This window comes from Episyrphus balteatus, chromosome 3 (genome assembly GCF_945859705.1).
Source record: "Episyrphus balteatus chromosome 3, idEpiBalt1.1, whole genome shotgun sequence".
Taxonomy (NCBI): domain Eukaryota; kingdom Metazoa; phylum Arthropoda; class Insecta; order Diptera; family Syrphidae; genus Episyrphus; species Episyrphus balteatus.
Window position 1 is genome coordinate 74,936,426 of NC_079136.1, and position 22,177 is coordinate 74,958,602.

The 22,177-nt window shown below is 29.1% G+C and overlaps 3 protein-coding genes across 3 annotated transcripts; all 3 read right to left on the reverse strand.

Moving 5' to 3' along the window:
• Positions 1-1,614: 1,614 nt before the first annotated feature.
• On the reverse strand, positions 1,615-4,855 carry LOC129915086 (cytochrome P450 4c3-like). Its single transcript, XM_055994547.1, has 5 exons — positions 4,844-4,855; positions 4,466-4,493; positions 4,348-4,417; positions 2,125-2,684; positions 1,615-1,985 (listed from the first exon to the last, which is right to left on the reverse strand). The coding sequence occupies exons 1-5, from the start codon at positions 4,853-4,855 to the stop codon at positions 1,645-1,647; spliced, it is 1,011 nt and encodes a 336-aa protein (XP_055850522.1). The 3' UTR covers positions 1,615-1,644.
• A 228-nt stretch (positions 4,856-5,083) lies between these two features.
• Positions 5,084-17,886, reverse strand: LOC129915087 (cytochrome P450 4c3-like). The gene is made up of 7 exons (XM_055994548.1): positions 17,676-17,886; positions 8,494-8,609; positions 8,180-8,296; positions 7,963-8,122; positions 7,817-7,886; positions 5,594-6,153; positions 5,084-5,454 (listed from the first exon to the last, which is right to left on the reverse strand). Exons 1-7 carry the CDS (start codon positions 17,884-17,886, stop codon positions 5,114-5,116), a joined length of 1,575 nt encoding a protein of 524 aa, XP_055850523.1. The 3' UTR covers positions 5,084-5,113.
• LOC129916013 (uncharacterized) lies at positions 11,156-12,528 on the reverse strand. Its single transcript, XM_055995767.1, has 2 exons — positions 11,992-12,528; positions 11,156-11,923 (listed from the first exon to the last, which is right to left on the reverse strand). The coding sequence occupies exons 1-2, from the start codon at positions 12,317-12,319 to the stop codon at positions 11,274-11,276; spliced, it is 978 nt and encodes a 325-aa protein (XP_055851742.1). The 5' UTR covers positions 12,320-12,528; the 3' UTR covers positions 11,156-11,273.
• Positions 17,887-22,177: the final 4,291 nt, after the last annotated feature.

Consider the following 22,177-nt stretch of genomic DNA (forward strand, 5'->3'; position numbering starts at 1 on the left):
GGGGAAATCCCTCTGGACGACACCTTTTTCAATATTTGTTTATGAAAAACTGAAAGCACTTATTGAAATTTGGAAAAAGACAAGATATTACTGACATTATTAAGTATTGAAAAAATGAAATGAAAATGAAAAATGAAATGAAAAAATAACAAAATGGCTGCTCTGGAGCCTTTCAAAGTTGACGCCTAAGAATAAACGCTTAAACATATGATTCTTTAAGGGGGGAAATCCCTCTGGACGACACCTTTTTCAATATTTGTTTATGAAAAACTGAAAGCACTTATTGAAATTTGGAAAAAGACAAGATATTACTGACATTATTAAGTATTGAAAAAATGAAATGAAAATGAAAAATGAAATGAAAAAATAACAAAATGGCTGCTCTGGAGCCTTTCAAAGTTGACGCCTCTAGTTTACGCCGTGCAATGCACAGGTCCAGGAAATCATCTTAAATCAAAAAGGAAATTTTTTTCCGTTAGATGATATTAGTACGCATTGCATGAACCTAAATTTATTTTTTTTAAATGAAAAATAAAAATTAGAAATCAAAAAAACGAAAAAAACCATGTTTTTTTTTTACAAAGAAGTAGTTAAAAAAAATATTTACTGTACAAATTTTATTCAACTTTTAGGTTCATGTTGTGGCCAATAAGTTAAGGAGTAATTTGCTTCAAATTTCAAGTCGATAGCTTCATTAGTTTTTGAGTTACATTGCACGGCGCGGAAAAAAACTAGTTTCGAAAAAAATGCGTTTGAAGTTTTCGTTTTCGTACTATGGTAGGTTCGGAGCGCATTGGTTTCGGGACTATCTAGGCACTTTTGAGGCTTCATTTAAGGCTAAGACCACTGAAAATAGTTTCTTCGGTTGATAAATAAATTTACTACGCAAAAAAAAATAATGCAAAAATAAAAAATTCCAGAGGGATTTCCCCCCTTAAATGACGTGCACGTTACGCAACATATCGCTCATTTAAAATTTAATTGAATACTGTCATAACTCAAAAATTGAGTTATTAATGCAGAAGTTATTGGAATAAAGTAATCTCTTATCCTGCAAAAAGTTATTTCTTAAATTAATTATACGTAAAAACTACGCGCTGGAACTGTATGGTGTATGAGTCTCAATAAAATTAATTAAAAGGCAAACTTCTTAAACTCAAAAGAAGTTTGCCTTTTAATTAATGTCATTTCTTAACTTCAAAAACTGACGGAGAAGGAGCACTAGTTATGTTTTAGAAACTAACTTTTTACATACAAAAATAGATCAATATTATCAAATATAAAACTTGTTTTCTGAAAAACCAGTTTTTTTGAGTCATGACAGTGTACAAGTAAATGAGCGATATTTATCTAATTTATAGTAACTATATTTGTTAACTGAGACTTGTGGACGCTTCATTACATAGAAGTTACTATTTAAAATTATTTAAATGTCTTAATTGATCTAAAAACTGTTACGGCCCTGTAGCCACTAACACAACATAAATGGTTTGTATAGGTATGTTTTCTTGGATATGTTCCTAAAGGAATGACTCATAATCTAGTTTTGAACAAATGATTAATGCAAAACATCTGATCACACAATATTATTGAAAGAAACTCCAGAAAAAAACGTTTAAAAGTTAAAAAATATATATTTCAGTTTTATATCCTCTTAGTTATTCTAACTTTAAGGCCATCTTTCGGCCTTAATATAAGCTCGCCCAAAAGTGTTAAGTCTTCTCGGCGATCAACAGCTTCGATTTTATAAGTCCGTAATATTTTTGAAAGAACAGCCTTTTCTTCCAAAATTGCAAATTTCTGTCCAATACAATTCCTTGGTCCCGCACTAAATGGAATATATGAATATGGATGCCTGCCATTGCAGTTTTCTGGCAAAAAATTGTCTGGATTGAATTGTTCAGGCTTGGGAAAGATTGCTGAATTTCTGTGCAACATGTAAGTCATGATAAGGGCAGTAGTTCCAGCAGGTACCGTGTAGTTTCCTAAAAATAAGAACAGAAGTATTTTAAATAAATATGAAGAGAATACAGCTGGAGATAAAGAAGTCGAAGACAAAACTTGATTATTCGACTTAGAGATAGTCGACTATAAATTATTAACTTTCAGTTTTTTGTATCTTACCTATAATTACATCTTCAGTAACCGATCTTGCCATCATTGGAACACTAGGATAAAGTCGTAGTGCGTCCTTAATGCAACACTCTAAATATTTCATGTCCAAAAGATTTTTCATTGTAGCAGGACATTCTCTATCATTTCCAAATATTTGATCTAATTCTTCAACAACTCGGTTTTGTATTTCGGGATGACTTCCAAGCAAAAATAATGTCCATGATATAGCAGCGGAAGTAGTATCATGACCTTCAAACATGAATGTATCTACTTCTTCTCGAATATCTTCATTTGTTAAAACAGTTCCTTCTTTTGATGCTTCAATTAATAAATCAAGAAAAGCTAAACGCTTTTTCTTGCCAAAGTTAATGTCATCATCATTATTATTATTGTCAATTTTATTGTTATCATTCATAATTTCTTTTTTACGCTCTTCAATGACCATATTCGAGAACTTATGAAGAATTTTAATATAATTTTTATGAACGTGATAGTTTTTAGTTAGCATAAAAATTGAATTCCACTGCAACCACAGTTTTGACTGTCGATTTTGTATTATTTCTCCAATTCTGCAAGTAAAAAAATAAAATGTATGTTGTAATTCGACACTGTAATGAAAAAATGTTTTTATAATGATACATTTGTCAATATTTAAAATCAAACGATCCTTCCTTCACTATTCTCAAAATTGATTTTGATCTTCTTGTAGCTCTTCACAATCCATTATGCAGTTAATAATTCGAAATGTTTTTACATCATTTGCATAGATTAACGTTGTTATTGATTTTGTTAAACAGAAGGCCAACAAATAAAGCAAACAAAGGGCAAAGGTGGCTTTCTTGAAGTACATCAGAATTTACATTAAATTGATATGATCAGCTACTCCTAAACATGATAATATAGCATCAATGAGGAAATTCACATCAAAAAAAAAGTTTTTGAGTCCAGTTTTATTTAATTTACTAAGAAGATGCAATCTACTAGGGTGTTTTTCGAATGCATGTAAATCAAAAATAGACAATTGTAATAAATTGATAATTGTATGTAGATTTTTTTTCATAGAAAACTATGTTTATTTTTACATAACAGAAGAATACAAAAAATTAAATGCACGACTTGGTCGCACGTACTTGCTCTTATGGTTAAAGTCGCTTAGAATGTTAAGGATCTTATAAACTTCATAAAGGAATAATTTTAATTTAATTTATTAATTAATTTGATAAAAAATTTAGAACAAAAGTATTAAAGGTTTATTTTAAAATTTCTAAAAACACATTTTTAAATCATTTTAATCTCTAAGGCCCAATTAATTCACTCTCCATTATATTTAAAGTCGCCATTTAAAGTTTAAAACCTGTCAAATCGCACACGAATTTAAAAATTTCCCCATTTTAAATGGCGACTCTAAATTTAATGCAGAGTGCATAAATTGGGCCTAAATGAAGTATGCCATTTAATTTCTCTTATAAAGCTAGAACTATAATTATATTGGAGGAAGCAGTGGGAAGCTAATGTCAAATCCACGTTTTTGTTGTTGTTTTCTTTGACTTTTTGTCTTTGGTAAGTTTTCATCCGTCGTGTCGAGTTCTGTAACGAGCGCTGTTCCAATCTGTTTCATCCGACACTTCCGACAGTTATAGTTCTGGCTTAACAAAGAGTTTTTGGATTTTTTTTTTTTTGAAAATTGTTTTAACTGTTTTTTAAAATAATATTTGTTTGTATAAACAAAGTTTTTAAATTTTTCCTAATTAAAATTTGGTATGCTTTAACAAAAAGAATATTTTTTCCCATGTTCACACAAAATTTCAAGTAAATTTATCAATCCGTTTTGAAAAAATATGATTTTCAAAACTCAATTTTGAAATATTTTTTAAAAATCCAATATTAACTTTTTGGAGTTTTTTTTTTTTTAAATTGTGGTGAATGATCAAAAATTCGTCGAACCACAGCACGTAGCGTATGGTCGGTCCCATTGTTCTGCCAAACGGCTGTTTGGCAATTTCATTTTTAATCGGGATGAATTCCATATAGAAACCCTTTTTCGGAGCTTCTCAAAAGAAAACCCTTATAACAGTTCAAAACTACCTGATGAAAAAGCTTTTTGCTGAGTGGCAGAATGATAAGGATTACAAGTAACAAGGTCAAAACTATAAATTTGTCATAAAAAAGTATGCCTTGAAGATTGATTTCAGAAAAAAGATTATTTTAAATAGGTGCAAAATAGTAACTTACCCATAAACAGCTTTTACATAATCCGATTCACTATCACTTTGAGCATTAATACAGCGTCCCATTGCTGTTTCTGTATGAGAAAAAATCAATAACAGCAAGATCACACAAAAAAACCTACTATATGGTATTTCATAGCCCTCTTGGACCTAAAGATTAGTAAAGATTAGTAAATAGTGAAATAGTAAAAGAGAAACTGAAACTGGACTTTTTATTTTTTTTACTGATCTAACAAGTGCATAAGCATGCTTTTTTATTTTATTTATTGTTTTTTTTTCTACACTTTTTTAATTTTTTTACTTATTTTTAAATTTTAACTTTATTTAATACTTTATTTTAATTCTTTTTCTATATGGTTGTATGTTTCCCCATGCTCCCATATAGTTACATATTTATTTTTACATTTTGTATCTGCTTGTAATAAGCAGCCCCGCTCTTATCTCGTGTTTATTTTTTTTCTTCAAAAAACTCTAATTTAAGTGCCGATATGACTAGCCACCGCAAGTGCCATCATACTCGGTGTAAATGGACCCCAGCGCGTGCGGTATCTGGGGGGGAAAGAGGCGTGGGATAATTTAATAATTTAATTTAATTAATTTAATTTACATAAATGGTTTGTATAGGTATGTTTTCTTGGATATGTTCCTAAAGGAATGACTCATAATCTAGTTTTGAACAAATGATTAATGCAAAACATCTGATCACACAATATTATTGAAAGAAACTCCAGAAAAAAACGTTTAAAAGTTAAAAAATATATATTTCAGTTTTATATCCTCTTAGTTATTCTAACTTTAAGGCCATCTTTCGGCCTTAATATAAGCTCGCCCAAAAGTGTTAAGTCTTCTCGGCGATCAACAGCTTCGATTTTATAAGTCCGTAATATTTTTGAAAGAACAGCCTTTTCTTCCAAAATTGCAAATTTCTGTCCAATACAATTCCTTGGTCCCGCACTAAATGGAATATATGAATATGGATGCCTGCCATTGCAGTTTTCTGGCAAAAAATTGTCTGGATTGAATTGTTCAGGCTTGGGAAAGATTGCTGAATTTCTGTGCAACATGTAAGTCATGATAAGGGCAGTAGTTCCAGCAGGTACCGTGTAGTTTCCTAAAAATAAGAACAGAAGTATTTTAAATAAATATGAAGAGAATACAGCTGGAGATAAAGAAGTCGAAGACAAAACTTGATTATTCGACTTAGAGATAGTCGACTATAAATTATTAACTTTCAGTTTTTTGTATCTTACCTATAATTACATCTTCAGTAACCGATCTTGCCATCATTGGAACACTAGGATAAAGTCGTAGTGCGTCCTTAATGCAACACTCTAAATATTTCATGTCCAAAAGATTTTTCATTGTAGCAGGACATTCTCTATCATTTCCAAATATTTGATCTAATTCTTCAACAACTCGGTTTTGTATTTCGGGATGACTTCCAAGCAAAAATAATGTCCATGATATAGCAGCGGAAGTAGTATCATGACCTTCAAACATGAATGTATCTACTTCTTCTCGAATATCTTCATTTGTTAAAACAGTTCCTTCTTTTGATGCTTCAATTAATAAATCAAGAAAAGCTAAACGCTTTTTCTTGCCAAAGTTAATGTCATCATCATTATTATTATTGTCAATTTTATTGTTATCATTCATAATTTCTTTTTTACGCTCTTCAATGACCATATTCGAGAACTTATGAAGAATTTTAATATAATTTTTATGAACGTGATAGTTTTTAGTTAGCATAAAAATTGAATTCCACTGCAACCACAGTTTTGACTGTCGATTTTGTATTATTTCTCCAATTCTGCAAGTAAAAAAATAAAATGTATGTTGTAATTCGACACTGTAATGAAAAAATGTTTTTATAATGATACATTTGTCAATATTTAAAATCAAACGATCCTTCCTTCACTATTCTCAAAATTGATTTTGATCTTCTTGTAGCTCTTCACAATCCATTATGCAGTTAATAATTCGAAATGTTTTTACATCATTTGCATAGATTAACGTTGTTATTGATTTTGTTAAACAGAAGGCCAACAAATAAAGCAAACAAAGGGCAAAGGTGGCTTTCTTGAAGTACATCAGAATTTACATTAAATTGATATGATCAGCTACTCCTAAACATGATAATATAGCATCAATGAGGAAATTCACATCAAAAAAAAAGTTTTTGAGTCCAGTTTTATTTAATTTACTAAGAAGATGCAATCTACTAGGGTGTTTTTCGAATGCATGTAAATCAAAAATAGACAATTGTAATAAATTGATAATTGTATGTAGATTTTTTTTCATAGAAAACTATGTTTATTTTTACATAACAGAAGAATACAAAAAATTAAATGCACGACTTGGTCGCACGTACTTGCTCTTATGGTTAAAGTCGCTTAGAATGTTAAGGATCTTATAAACTTCATAAAGGAATAATTTTAATTTAATTTATTAATTAATTTGATAAAAAATTTAGAACAAAAGTATTAAAGGTTTATTTTAAAATTTCTAAAAACACATTTTTAAATCATTTTAATCTCTAAGGCCCAATTAATTCACTCTCCATTATATTTAAAGTCGCCATTTAAAGTTTAAAACCTGTCAAATCGCACACGAATTTAAAAATTTCCCCATTTTAAATGGCGACTCTAAATTTAATGCAGAGTGCATAAATTGGGCCTAAATGAAGTATGCCATTTAATTTCTCTTATAAAGCTAGAACTATAATTATATTGGAGGAAGCAGTGGGAAGCTAATGTCAAATCCACGTTTTTGTTGTTGTTTTCTTTGACTTTTTGTCTTTGGTAAGTTTTCATCCGTCGTGTCGAGTTCTGTAACGAGCGCTGTTCCAATCTGTTTCATCCGACACTTCCGACAGTTATAGTTCTGGCTTAACAAAGAGTTTTTGGATTTTTTTTTTTTTGAAAATTGTTTTAACTGTTTTTTAAAATAATATTTGTTTGTATAAACAAAGTTTTTAAATTTTTCCTAATTAAAATTTGGTATGCTTTAACAAAAAGAATATTTTTTCCCATGTTCACACAAAATTTCAAGTAAATTTATCAATCCGTTTTGAAAAAATATGATTTTCAAAACTCAATTTTGAAATATTTTTTAAAAATCCAATATTAACTTTTTGGAGTTTTTTTTTTTTTAAATTGTGGTGAATGATCAAAAATTCGTCGAACCACAGCACGTAGCGTATGGTCGGTCCCATTGTTCTGCCAAACGGCTGTTTGGCAATTTCATTTTTAATCGGGATGAATTCCATATAGAAACCCTTTTTCGGAGCTTCTCAAAAGAAAACCCTTATAACAGTTCAAAACTACCTGATGAAAAAGCTTTTTGCTGAGTGGCAGAATGATAAGGATTACAAGTAACAAGGTCAAAACTATAAATTTGTCATAAAAAAGTATGCCTTGAAGATTGATTTCAGAAAAAAGATTATTTTAAATAGGTGCAAAATAGTAACTTACCCATAAACAGCTTTTACATAATCCGATTCACTATCACTTTGAGCATTAATACAGCGTCCCATTGCTGTTTCTGTATGAGAAAAAATCAAATTGTTAAAAAAGTTAGTTTTGATAAGGGATTTTCTTCTAAAAAGGATTGAACTTACCACAAACAATATCTAAAGTACAGAGAGTTACATATGGAAAAATATTAAATGAATCTTTGTCTACTTCTTGTTTAAGTTTATTAGCTAAAATTAAGCTTTGCTCGTTGAAAACGTCAATAAAATCATCCAAAATTTTAAAATGAAATGCTGGTGTAAGAATCTAAAATCGTTTGTACATGTTAATATTGATAATTATAAACATTAAAAATATCCTTACCTTTCTCCTTGAATGCCACTTTCTGCCAAAACTTGTCAATAAACCTGTTCCAAGCCAGGGCTTAAGATAATCATAATCTTGGCTTTTGTCAATGAATTTTGATGTGTTGAGAATTGGCTGTTTTATTTTAAAGAATACAAAATTAAAATTATAAAAAAAACTAGAATTCCAAGTTAAGTTATTCAATGCATTTGATCGTATTTTTAAAGAACGATGGAACCGAAGCTTAAATAAAATGATAATGGAGTTCAAAGACTTTTTTCAAACTACATAACTTATTAAAATTAATATATATGTAATACAAAAATACATACCTCAACAGTTTCAGGATGAAAGAGCATAACATATGGATTGACTCCTTGCCAAGCTCTATTGATACCTAGACGATTTCCCCATAACCTCTGTGCTCCAGTCATTCGCATAAAAAGTTCTGTTTAGTTGAAAAAGAAAAAAAAACAATTAAGGTCTTGTGTTTTTGTTTAAAAAGAATTTAATTTTTTCATATACAAAATATTATATTGAGATTACTAAGAAGTTTTTGTAAAATTTTTTTTGTTAAAATCAGCTATTTCGTTGTCGAGAAAGTTAGACATCAAGAAAACTGTAGGTAACATTAGCTGTGTTTTTTATTTTCCATATCCGAAACGTTAACTAAACAAAATCCCTGCTTTTTGTTGTACACCTAATAACAAAAATCTGATCTGGATCATGAGGAAAATAAAACACGGCTATTAATAATTATTTGAATTTTTTCAAATTATTTTATATTAGGTGTGTTTTTTATTACCACCGGTCTTAACTGGATAAAAAAAATGCCTCGGGGCTTACCGAGAAAATTTGGCAGCACTGCATATTAAATGTTCCGAAATCAGCTTTTGGGTTTTCTTGTGTGTTTTTGAAAAAAAAAAAGTTTAACTAACTATTAAATAAATATTTAATGTCGTTTTCTATTGACTTTTGAGTTTTTGTGTAAAATTCTCAGATTTTCCACTGCAAATAGAATATGAAATCTAGTTTTGTAATTGTGTGCGAAATCTGTGCGTATAAAAAAAATAAAACAACAACAAATGTTCAGACAAATGTCAAATAGAGGAGTGTGTGTGAAAGTGCGTGTGTTTGTATGCGTGAATCTTGATAAAAATCCAGAATCAGATTCTTGAATCTCAGATTCATTTTTTTGTCATTTTTTTGAATCTCAAGACGCAAATAGATCATGAAATCTGAGATTTGTCCACTATTTCCCCTCTTCACCTCCCCTTTCAGCTGTCAAATTCACAAATCTCATTCTGAGATTCGTCAATAGAAAACGACATAAAATAATAATTGTCATTCCAAACATCAGTTTTGATGTTTTTAAACAAATTCTAAACAATTTACGAAGAAGTTAATTTGGTAGCACAGATTTAAATCTGTTGAAAAAGTTAAGCCCAGAGAATTCTCCGGGCTAAGCAACTAAGCCCAAGGGGCTAAAGTGTTGTTGCATTTTTTTTGTCCAGTTAAGACCGGTGGTAATAAAAAAGACACCTATTATATTTTTTTTAATTTTTTAAATTTTTTCACAATATTCATTTATTAACTTTTTCGAACCCAAGCTATGAAAATCAATATTAAAAAATGTTTTTTCGGTATTATCGGGTCAAAAACATCACAACTAAGAAATATGAATAGCAAAAAGTTATTTTCCAAAATAATAAATAGCAAAACTAATGTGTTTTTCTCATGGTACATGTAAGTAACATGCATTGCCTATGACCACCAAAAAAAGTCGGAGAACTGAGAAAATAACTTTTTATAAAACTATAATGTATATGCTACTTCTTCTAAGCAAAAAAACAAAACACTTTCTGCATTAACATTTTTTATATCTTTTTTTCAAAATTATGACCATATATAAAAAAAAGTTTTTTTTGCAAAAAAAAAAACAAAAATGTGAATTTCAGTCCCTTTCTCGGTACAAAAAAAATTAAAGGTGTGATATTTGACTAACTTTTTGTAATAATCCAGTAACTAGGCATTATTATCTTTCAATTGAGCCATCGTAACCTAAAAAATTTTGTAATTAAATATTTTTTACGAATTTAAAAAAAAAATGTTACATGAGAGTAAAGCTGGGTCCGAAAGGGTTAAAACAAGTGTAGCGAGGCGTTTCAGTTTGAAAAAACTATCATCAGGCTTAAATTGATAACTTCAGTACCCCTGTTCTGTAACTTTCTCACTGGCGGTAAAAATTTTTAGATGTCTACAAAATACATTTTCCTCCATAAATAATAAGTAAAATGTCTTTTGAAATCAGTATTGATAAATTAATAAAGAAGTTTTTTTGTTATTTTGATGAAATAAAATGGTTTTTCACTTCAGTCATCCAAAAATTTTATCGTCAGTGATAAAAGTTACAGAACAGGGGCGCAGGAGTTATTAAAAAAAATTAAAATAAAATTCAAGCGCCTCAAAAATTTTAATAATTGAAAGATTTTTTTATTCGATTAGTAAAAATTAGTTTTTTTTTATTATAGTTTTTGGTTGTTTTAAGACCTTTTTTATAGAAGTTCTGTTAAAAAAAAGTCGTAGGCACCAAAAACGTGGCAAAGTTAATACAAATACCTATATTTAAATAACCGAATCTCAATTTTTCCTACTATTCCTTGAAAAATATGGCCTTTATCCAAAATATACACCACTTCCCGAATTTGGAATTAAAAATGCGCCAATTTAAAAGAAAAAATTATAGGTATACAATATGCTCTTTTCGGTGCATTTATTTTGCTGAAAACTGTATAAAATATTCACTGATTTGTATTAAATTGAGAAATTATACTAAAATCGCACCGAAATTGAAGGAGCAATGATAAAAATGCACCACTGTGAAAAATATGTTCAAACATTTTTTTTGGGTAGGTACATATATTTTATTTGCTGTTAATGGTATAAGAAATGTGCAAACCTTTGTTTAAAAAAAAAATGTTTTGTAAACAATAAAAAAAAAAAAAATTTATTATAAATTCATATATTTTCCATATATTTTTTACATTTTTAAATTTCATTTTTCATATTCATCGGCCTTTTCTGGTTCCGGATCCTCTTCCTGTTCTTCATCCTATTTGTCCAAATTTGTATTTAACTTCTTCTTTTTTGCTACTTTCGGTTCAACGTTCTGTTTCCTCTTCAACAAATCACGAAAATATTTTTGGGTGCCGTTTAAATCAATTTCTTGGTCAACATTTGCGTTAACAACACTAATAAACAAGGATAAGACAGCGCTTAGCTTAAAAAACTTGTGAGGTTTTTTAGCAACGGCTATTTTCCAAGAGCACGTTCTTAGGAGGGACTCAGAAAAGAGCATTGATTTAAGTTGCGTTCTTCGTGTGAATTGTTTTGTCGTGTTTTTGACTAGCTTCAGTTTTGATAGAATGTATTCTGTAGCTTTTTGAAAGTAATCATCTTCACTCAATTCCTCGTTGAAGCGATTCAACACATCAATGGAAGTGATTGGTAACCTTGGAAATGATAGGCCTTCAGAATATTCAGATGCAACCCATTCCTCTGCTCCCGAATTAAAAACCATGGAACGTTTCTCTTCTTTAACCTTTGATATGGTCAATGGCTCTGATTTAATTATTCGTTGTAGAGCAAACACTTCACCACCAAGGTATTCGACAGTGTTTTTCATTTCTTGGATGGATGCTTCGGTGCTGGCCATGTTTTGGTTGATAATATTTGAAACTCCTGCCAAGCAGTATTTCAAAACTGCAAAAAAATATAATGAAGTTAAAATTTTCTGATATCATTTATATAAGTCATCATAAACAACTCACCATTTGCTTCTTTTGAATTGGACTTTAAAAATTGAAGTACCTCCCCTTCGTTTGGTAGATCGACATCATTCGAAACTGAGTTCATTAATATTTCATTTGACTGTGGTATAATATTGGGTTCATTTGTAATAATATTTTTTCCAGATAATGAACAATTTCTAGAGCTTTTTGGCCGAATATAAAAGTTAATGTTTGACCAATTTCCGAATAAGTTTCGATGATTTTGCTGAATGTTATTAACTGGTTGGACACTATTTCTTAATTTTTTTAAAAAGTTTTTCCTTCTTCGATAACACTTCAAATAATTATTTAAATTCAAGGAACTCATTTTTGTTGATTTAAACACGCTGTGGGCTCTTTAAGAATTAAATGGCGACTGAAAAATTTCAATTAGGTACATTTTGTTGTTTATTTTTATGTATTTTAGTTCATTTTATTTTCACATGGTGTAAAACCTTCACCAAAACAATATAATGGTGTATTTTATCTACAATATATAGTGTAAAAAAAATATGCTATGTTGGTTGCAGAAGCGACTAGTTTTATATACCATATTATGGTATATTATAAAAACAACTGAATACCAGCACCGGTTAATTTTTTGCACCAAATTTCAAAATAAATATTGAAACTATGCATAGAAAATACAATGGTGTAATTTGTATACCGGTATTTTTGACAAATATACAAATCATATACCAAAATTACTGAATTTACACCAATTTATGCACAAGTGTGCTACTTTTTACGAATCCTAAACTTTCCTTTAGTACCTACATGTATCGCAAGCAAGTAAAAATTAATGGCGCTATAAAAATGTTTAAATACCAGAGCCTTATTGCACCAAGCACATTGCACTTTGCAACTTTTCAAAATATAATAATTTCCTTCAAAGTAAATGTGCAGTTTTTCACCAAAAATGAAAATATTCAACTCTCTAGCAACTGATTTTGAATTGTATTTTTTTAATTAGCATATCTACATTGCTTTAAATGACTCATAACTTTGTATAAGGCAATTGATAGCAACACTGGATGAGGCCCTGTGGCCATGATGAAATGCCAAAGTTTTATTACTGTTCAATGTTTAGGTTTTTAGAAAAAAGTTCGTAATCTTGATTTTGTTAAGCTTTTTTTGAAGAGTAAATATTTTTTTAAAGTTATTAATTGTCCTGAGAAAACATATTAAATGTTTTCTTCGGAAAAATATCAGCAAAATTAATAAGCACCAGAGTGGCGGCAAGGAGTACAGATAAAAACGAACTATGTATGTACTACTTTAACAAACAGCTGTGTGTGCTGTTGACGAAATTGACTTTGAAGTGGCGCCAGAAATTAATATTTAAATGTTTTTTTTTTTTTGGAACGGGTACAACAACTTTCAAGGCATTTTGCTAGCACTGTCCAGCACGCGGCTACGCCAACGAACTTAAATAAATCTAGAAATTCCTGTTCCTAATAAAGATAGCGTGATCAAAATGATTAATATATTTTGGAAGGCCTACATTCTTGTTTCAAAATCTTAAAGTTAAGTCTGCTTTCCAGTGTTAAATATAACTACACGGTATTCTGTCTTAGTTTTTAAGACAACCTCTGGAAGACCTTTTTCAATGCAAAATACAATTAGTACCTAGTTTTTAATATTTCGATTTTATTAGGTACACAGTTTTTAAATAATTTCTTTTTAGTTTAAAATATTTATGTTTTGCATTTCTGTTTATCCACATGGACTGCGGCGTATACGTACTTTTTTTGTATTTATTTATTGGATTTTTTTTTAACCTTCCGATGACAACAGGGGTGCTATACCACCCCAGGCTTGATTTTTCTTTCTTTGTTTTTTTGACAATTATTATTTTTTTGTTTTATGAATTGTTTATTTTCTATTTTTGTTAAAGTTTATGGAGTGTTATGATTTGATAAATAATTTGTCTTATACCTAAAAGTATTTTTTTTATTTAATCCTATAACACCCAAAGGTTAAGTTGAATGTGAAAGAGGGTAGGGCAAAGAGTATGAGGCATGTGTGAATGTCGGTTATTCTTAATTACAACATTTTTTCGGGGTAGGTTGTATCAAGTTAAAAAAAACTGTTAAAAATGGTGGTACGGTAGTAAAATTTGGCATAGTGGTTTAATTTGTTATGCAAATAAGGAATTAATAAAATCTATTTTATTTATTTATTTTAATTTTTCATGTAAGAACCTATTTTTTGAGGGAAATGAGAGGATTTGCAACCTGAACCGAAACACCCTGTGAATAAAATGCAGCAATTTAGTGAAAGGGTTGCAGTTGGCAGTAAAATCAAAAAGCCAATGATTCATTTTATTTTTGGTTTTTATGACAAATTAAACGTTAATACTTAAGTTCTTATAACGTCTTACACGAATTATTGGCTTTTTGGAACCAATTACAGATTTTACTGTCTCTTCGAAAAAATACCCTTTCACCTAATTTTTTTTTTATAAAAACTCTTTATTCTTGCTTTCTATCCCAAATTCAACGTTTTTACCAAATTTCATTAGCGTAAAATTTCATTTTTGTTTTCACTCAATAAAACACCCTTTTAACCATGATATCCTTATAGACATTTTAGATTCTTGTTTCTTATCTCAAAAGTAACATCATTGCTGAATTTCAATAGGGTACTAGTATTACTCTAGTATTACTCACTCTTTTCAAATATACCCATATAAACTTATTTTATTCATAATTCCATAAATCTCCTAAGGGTAATTTTTTTACCATTGATTTAATCGGGCTTATCGCGGATTTTCCTTATTTAAAAAAAAAAACACCCTTTCACCTAAAACATTTGTATAGACTGCTTAGATTCTTGGTTTCTGTTATAAATGAAACATTTGTACCAATTGTCATTGGTGTAGCAATTTTGTAACGGTTTTTGTGGTACTTATACCGAATTTCTTTAAAAAAAAAAACACCCTTTTACTCAAGATAATTTTGTAGACTCAGTTGATTATTAGTTTTTATAACAGACAAAACTTTTTCACCAAGTTTTTGATCCTTGCTTCTTATGTTCTTATCACAAAAGCAAACTTTTTGCAAAGTTTCATTAAAATGTAACAATTTTGTTTTTATTTGTTGATTTTATGTATGTACCTACTATTTTACCTGTACCTACTACATTGAAATTATACGATTTTATTGACTTTTAAAAACCTGCTTTTAACTAAAAAAGTCAAAAATTTGGAAAAAGTGCTAATTTTTGAATGGGTACATTTAAGTTGTTTCTTGACAAAAAAAATTAATTAATTAAAAAAATTGCATATTATCAAAGGATTTTACCTCTACTTTATTTCATTAGTACAAAGTTTGGACGTACCGGCTACATACACAAAATGCCCCTTGTTTCTTTGGTTTTAGGTTAGAATTTCAGTAAAAAATATTTTTTTAAATTTTTTAATCATCTTAACATCACAGAAAATTTAATTTGCTATGAAAAGTGTCTTTGGACCATTTCAAAGTTAGGCTTGGTTTTCGAGTTAAATCAAAAAAACTGAAAACCGACCAGTGTTGCCGTTTTCTCAGAAATGCACCAATGGATTTAGTAGCACATTTGGCTGGAGTATTCTTTTATACCAAGGAATCAAAATCAGCAATAAAAACTCTTGAACGAATTTGTTCTAGTTTTTTTCTGGAGCTCCGGTCTATTAAATAGACTATAAAACAAATTAAATTTTTTTTTTTTTACTTTTTCCGTGGGCTATAGGTCTTTCTTCGATATACTTTGTTAGTACTAGTCGACGTTTCGGGTATGCTTATACCCTTCTTCAGGACTCTAATAAAGAAACATGACTTAAACATATTAAAAAAGATTATAATTAATTTACCTATACTTACAATATTAGTGAAATATATTAAATATATTTTAACCTTTTAGGTTTCTAACTTCTTGGAAAGTTGCTTGTTAGAAACCTAAAAGGTTAAAAAGGTGAATTAATTATACGTCTTTTTTAATATGTTTAAGTCATGTTTCTTTATTAGAGTCCTGAAGAAGGGTATAAGCATACCCGAAACGTCGACTAGTACTAACAAAGTATATCGAAGAAAGACCTATAGCCCACGGAAAAAGTAAAAAAAAAAAAAAAAAAAAAAAAAAAATTTATTTTACTAAAAAAAGGTCACAAAAGGAGGAATTAATTATAAAACAAATTCTTTGAAAACAAATTATCTAGGACAAGATCCATTCCCGTAGGACAGGAGATTTTTTTAGGACATCTGATTACTGATTGTCGAAACAATAAAATCAAAATTTGCAGTGCTAGAAACTATTGGTGCTTCTTTATAATTATCCAATGCTAATTCACTAAGTGAATTTCTATGAGTGAAAGGGATTACTTTAATCGCGTGAACATAAATGTGTTAAATTAGACACTCTTTTTCTTTATGCAAAACCATTCTTAAAAATGTTTGGCATCCATTTTTTTTTCCAAAATAATGGTGTGCTACCATGCAATCCCATAAATAATTATTTCTCATTGCTGGTAACTTTTTGTTACATGAAGTTGGTCAATTTGACGTATGATGAAAATAAAAAAACATAAGAAATTTTATAAGAAACGCAGAAAAATGTCTTTAATTTTAAATCGTTGTAAGCTCCAACAAACAACAATACAATTTTATTTAGTTTCATTTATTGTTTTTTAATATATAAAAAAAGTAAAATCGTTGGAAAGTCCTTTTAAATATTTATTAAACATTTTAAACACTTTGAAAACAAATGATTATGAAATTTTTAGAAATTATCAAAACAAAAAAAGAGTTTGGCTATTATGCCAAATTTATTTGTAAAAGTGTTTTTTTTTTTATTAAGTTCAATTATATTTTTATGAATTTCTTATTATTTCCTTGCTCAAAATAGGTACATAACTTGGCCAAAAAGAATACACTTCATAAGTTTTAAGGCCAACCTTAATTTATCCAAATGTATCTATTAATTTGCGGGCATTCATGTTCATGAAGTGGTTAACCATGAACTAAGATTAGAAGAGAATGAAATTGTTTTTATTTTTCATCTTAATTATATATATATTTTCAAGAGACCAATTCGCTTACTATTTTAAAGTTATTCTGCTGTTTAAATCTAGCTATAAAATAGTATCTAGTATCTAAGTTAATATACATAAAACCATTGAAACCATAACATGTTTTTAAATTCATATTTGAGGAATGTTTTTTTTTTTTTACTTTTGTTTAATACAAATCGATTAAATTAGCATTTTTAAATAAGATAATCTTTTTCATACGCAAAAAAGATACAACAAATAAAAAAAAAAACTACAGATGGCTTGAATTAAATTCAATTGAGTGAATTGTTTTTATTGTAGATAGTCAGTGACTAAGATATTTTACGTCTTTAAAGGGTTCCACAGAAGAATCTAACTCAAGCTCTAGCTCAGCTGTCTTTTTGAGAACTTGTTTTCATTGAAAGTAAATTATAAGTGGAAATGTATACGAAATCTTATAGGTCAATGATTCCAACAGCTAAAAGTGAAACGTTGAAATGAAAATGAATTCAAGATTAAGGTCAAAGTTAAACAAGTTCATAAATAACAACAAGTTTATATCTAAGATAAACATAAAATTGAAAATTCAAAAACAAAAAAAAAAAAAACACTAAAAAGTAAAATAAGAACAAATTTAATTAAGAACTGCTTTAATTACCATCATGGTCAACATTCATCTCAACTGCATTTCCTAAGATGGGCAGTGAAGCTGGACCGGGGATTTTGTCAATTAATTTTACAATTCGTTCTCTTCGTGTTTTGTAAAGATAAACGCAAGCAATAATTATTACACTTAAAGCTATAGTTGTTGTTGAAAAAATTGTATACAATTGTGATAGTACAATACTACCAGCATTTAATTTTAACATTATGATTTTTTTGTTATTTTTTATTACACAAAAATTTACAAAATTTTATTAATTCCACTTCCACGCCACGACAACCAAATGACGGATTTTGGTTAAAAAACTTCGAATCAATTATACCTGCGAACAAGAAACCGTCTAATTCACGAGTAGAGTGGCAAAAGTCAACTAAAAGCTGTTCCACAACAGCTCAATGCTTTAAGAAAAAAATTATCATCATTAAATTTACTTTTGGCTTTTTGGGCCCAGCAGAAGAAGAATAAGCTGACACTGTTACTGACATGAAAAAAATAAAAGATTCATTCGCATCTAGTCTCTAGTGGTGGGATTTTTAATATAAGATGGTATCAAACTACTTCACACGACACCAAATATACCTTTTTTGATGGTAATATAATTTAATTAAGGGTATGGGAAAGTATGTATCTTTTATGGAATCTTAAAGAAGTAGGTAATGCTTTATAAAAGGTCTCGGTCATAGTGAAAAATTGTAAACAGAGATCTTCGAATAAATAGTAGGTAAACCTAGAATTGTATTTGATAACTTGTTGATGTGATTATAGTTTTTGTAAGTAAAATGAAAAGGTAAGATAGGCATTAAAAAAAATTGTTACACTCATGTAACTTGGCAAAAAGTTTGCTTTTGGAATAAGAATCAAGTAAATCAAAGGGTCTATACAAAAAATTTGGGTAGAAGGGTGTTTTTTTTACGCGGAAGAGAGGAAGGGGTTGAAGGTCAACAAAACAGTTAAAAATTTATTTGTGTAATGTATTCATATGACACATGTTTTTAAATTAATTTTTGATGCTAAATGCTAAATCTAATGACACCAAAATAATTACTTTAAAAAAAAGTAATTGCCGATTTAACGGAAGGGTGCTTGTTTTTTGAGATATAAAGGGTGTTTTTTTTTTTTAAGTGTTGACTTTCATTATGTGTGAGAAAGGTTCCATAACAACTGACAAAAATTTTGTTTATTTTTTATTCTTGGCAAAAAAGTTTTGTTTATTATAAGAATAATTAACAATTTTAACAGTCTACAAAATTATTTTGAGTGAAAAGGTGTGTTTAAACTTATAATAAGTATTAAAAAAAAAATATTACAAAAATGGTACCCCAGCGAAAATTGATAAGAATGTTTCGATTTCCACATGCACCAAGAATTAAAGCAGTCGGTAAATTAGTTCAGATGAAAGGCTGTTTTTTTTAGAAATAAGGAAATTCCTAGATGAGTCGAATGAATGGTAGAAATGGAAGGTACTCCTACACTCTTGCTTTTATGGAAAAAGTGGCTCTTGTCTTAAAGTTTCTTATGAAAGAAATTGTTAACTCGAGTTCGATTTTCTTTTCTGAATCCTTAACTTGTCCTATAGTAAGTAGCTGTGTCGCAAGTTTAAATCAGGGTGGATTCTTAAAAAACATTTAGTTAGTATAAGGCAACACGAAAAAATTATTTATATTTACCACTACATATGTAAATGAATATATTAAAATTCAAATTCAATACAAGATTTATTGAAACGTAATATTTTTTTTTATTAAAAAAACACGGATATTATTTGTTTCGCAAACTATGAAATGAAAAATCCTATTGACGATCAAATTTTGTCAGTAATTCATACACTTAACTTCAAAAAAACTACAAAGCGACTTGAAATTAGATTTAAATCTAATATTAAAAAAAAATTATACTTTTTCTGTGGGCTAAACGTCTTTCTTCGGCTAGGCGCACACATGCGATTTCAGTCGCGCGATTATTCAGTCGCAAAAATGGATCACAAGGATTTCAATGCCTGTGAACACACATGCTTCCCGCGATTAAAAATTTGAAAATTGTGTCTACAGTCATTGAAATTCTTGTCATCTAATTTGCGACTGAATAATCGCGCGACTAAAATCGCATGTGTGCGCCTAGCCTTCAATATACTCAATTCGTACTAGTCGACGCACAGTGCGGTAATTTGGTCTAAAACCTGGCCAAAAATATTTGGGCAAATTTTTCAAATCAAATAGGTACCAAATGACTAAAAAGTTATTAAGAAGGAAAATTTTTCATTTTCTTGGGACAGTAAAACTCACTTTCCGATTAGCCGTGAATTATTGAAAATAAAAAAAAAAAAAGGAACGTACAGTCCTGTGCTATAACTTATCTTAAAGCTAGTACTTTATTCTTTATTTTGTTTTTTGACTCAAGTTGGCTTAAAGAGATCTTTCTTTTGATGTCTCACTCGATGGATTTGGAGGAAATTTTAAAAAATGAATTTTTTTTGGCTAGGGGTTAACCTTGTTTTTTTTTAAAAAATCTGAAAAACATAAATTTGTATTTATTTTACGGGAATGCATAGGCCTGTTCACTATGAACTCATATCTGTAAATCTGTAGTTTATTCTTTATTTTGTTTTTTGACTCAAGTTGGCTTAAAGAGATCTTTCTTTTGATGTCTCACTCGATGGATTTGGAGGAAATTTAAAAAAATGGAATATATTTTGGTAAGGGGTTAACCTTGATTTTTTTTCTTAAAAATCTGTAATTTTTTTACCGGAATGCATAGGCCTGTTCACTATGAACTCATATCTGTAAACCAAAACTTGTTTCGAGACTTTGGTCAAAACATATCGACTTCGGAATGTAGAGAAAAAAAGAAAAAAAAATGTTTGGTTGGAAATATGTCATGAACCAAACCCCCAAGAAACTTTTAGTTTTCAATTATAAATAGGGCTTAAAGAGATCTTTCTTTTGATGTCTTACTCGATGGATTTGGAGGAAATTTAAAAAAATGGAATTTGGTTTTGGCAAAAATCTGAAAAAATAAATTTGTAATTTCTTTTACCGAAATGCATAGACCTGTTCACTATGAACTCATATCTGTAAACCAAAACTTGTTTGGAGACTTTGGTCAAAACATATCGATTTCGGAATGTAAGGAAAAAAAGAAGAAAAAATGTTTGGTTGGAAATATCTAAGGAACGAAACCCCCAAGAAACTTTTAGTTTTCAGTTATGAATAGGGCTTAAAGAGATCTTTCTTTTGATGTCTTACTCGATGGATTTGGAGGAAATTTAAAAAAATGGAATATTTTTTGGCAAGGGAACCTTGATTTTTTTTCAAAAATCTGAAAAAAATTAATTTGAAATTATTTTACGGGAATGCATAGGCCTGTTCACTATGAACTCATATCTGTAAACCAAAACTTGTTTGGAGACTTTGGTCAAAACATATCTGTTTCGGAATGTAAGGAAAATAAAGTGCACGACTGGGGTCGCACGTACTTGCTCTTATGGTAAAAGTAGATCTTATCTTGAAGCTTTTTTTTTTTTAATGAGGCAAAATTTTAATTATTAGATTTAATTAAACCATTATGTAACCATTATGTAAAAAAGTACATAAAATCTCTTTTTATAATTAATGAATCACTGTTTTTAAAGGTTTTGATCACAAAACGAAGTATGCCATCTGATTTCTTGTATGAAAAGGAGTTTTAAGAAAAAAAAATTTTGAAAATCGTTAGAGCCATTTTTTAAAAAAATAATTTTTTATATATAAAAATTTTCTAGCATTGGAAAAAAAAGTTGGTATGCCATTTTGAAGAAATAATTAATTAACACTTAAAAACAAAATTTCGAAACATTTCAAAAACCCATTCTCAAAAAATTGATTTTTCAAAAAAAAATTTCAAATATTTTTTAAAAATCCAAGAATCAGTTTTTTGAAAATTCTAACAAGTTAATATTACGGCTAATATAAAAAGTTTCGTTGAAATCGGGCTAGTCTTGTAAGAGATATTTTGAAACCAAAAACGGTTCTATGACAGGTACCATTAGTAACCTTCCAAAAAATATTTTTTTCTAATAAAAAGTTGGGTCTTCTTTAAAAAATTATACACAAAATTTTTTATCAAAATCGTAAGAGCCGTTTTCCAGTTATTTGGTATAACTTGAAAAATTTGTATGGGGGGTACACTTTCTAAGTAAGATATAAAAAAACAAAAAAAAAAAAAACAACTTTCAAAATTCAATAAGAATCATCTGTTCCAAATTTGAAGAAAATCCGTCCACGCGTTTAGGCTGTGAAAATGTGTACAGATGGACGTTTAGACGCACGGACGGAATTGCGAGACCCACTTTTTCGGAACCAAACCCCCAAGAAACTTTTAGTTTTCAGTTATGAATAGGGCTTAAAGAGATCTTTTTTTGATGTCTCACTCGATGGATTTGGAGGAAAATAAAAAAATGGAATGTTAACCAAAACTTGTTTGGAGACTTTGGTCAAAACATATCGATTTCGGAATGAAAG

What these genes read in the sequence shown, in the direction of transcription:
- LOC129916013 (XM_055995767.1), bottom strand. Translation starts at nt 12,319, where the DNA reads ATGAGTTCCTTGAATTTAAATAATTATTTGAAGTGTTATCGAAGAAGG. An exon ending in CAATTCAAAAGAAGCAAATG is followed by an intron (nt 11,924 to 11,991) that starts GTGAGTTGTTTA and finishes ATTTTTTTGCAG; the next exon opens with TTTTGAAATACTGCTTGGCA.
- LOC129915086 (XM_055994547.1), bottom strand. An exon ending in GGGCTATGAAATACCATATA is followed by an intron (nt 4,418 to 4,465) that starts GTAGGTTTTTTT and finishes TTTCTCATACAG; the next exon opens with AAACAGCAATGGGACGCTGT. An exon ending in TATGTAAAAGCTGTTTATGG is followed by an intron (nt 2,685 to 4,347) that starts GTAAGTTACTAT and finishes TTTTACTTGCAG; the next exon opens with AATTGGAGAAATAATACAAA.
- LOC129915087 (XM_055994548.1), bottom strand. Translation starts at nt 17,886, where the DNA reads ATGTTAAAATTAAATGCTGGTAGTATTGTACTATCACAATTGTATACA. An exon ending in AGTGGCATTCAAGGAGAAAG is followed by an intron (nt 8,123 to 8,179) that starts GTAAGGATATTT and finishes AAACGATTTTAG; the next exon opens with ATTCTTACACCAGCATTTCA. An exon ending in TACTTTAGATATTGTTTGTG is followed by an intron (nt 7,887 to 7,962) that starts GTAAGTTCAATC and finishes TTTCTCATACAG; the next exon opens with AAACAGCAATGGGACGCTGT.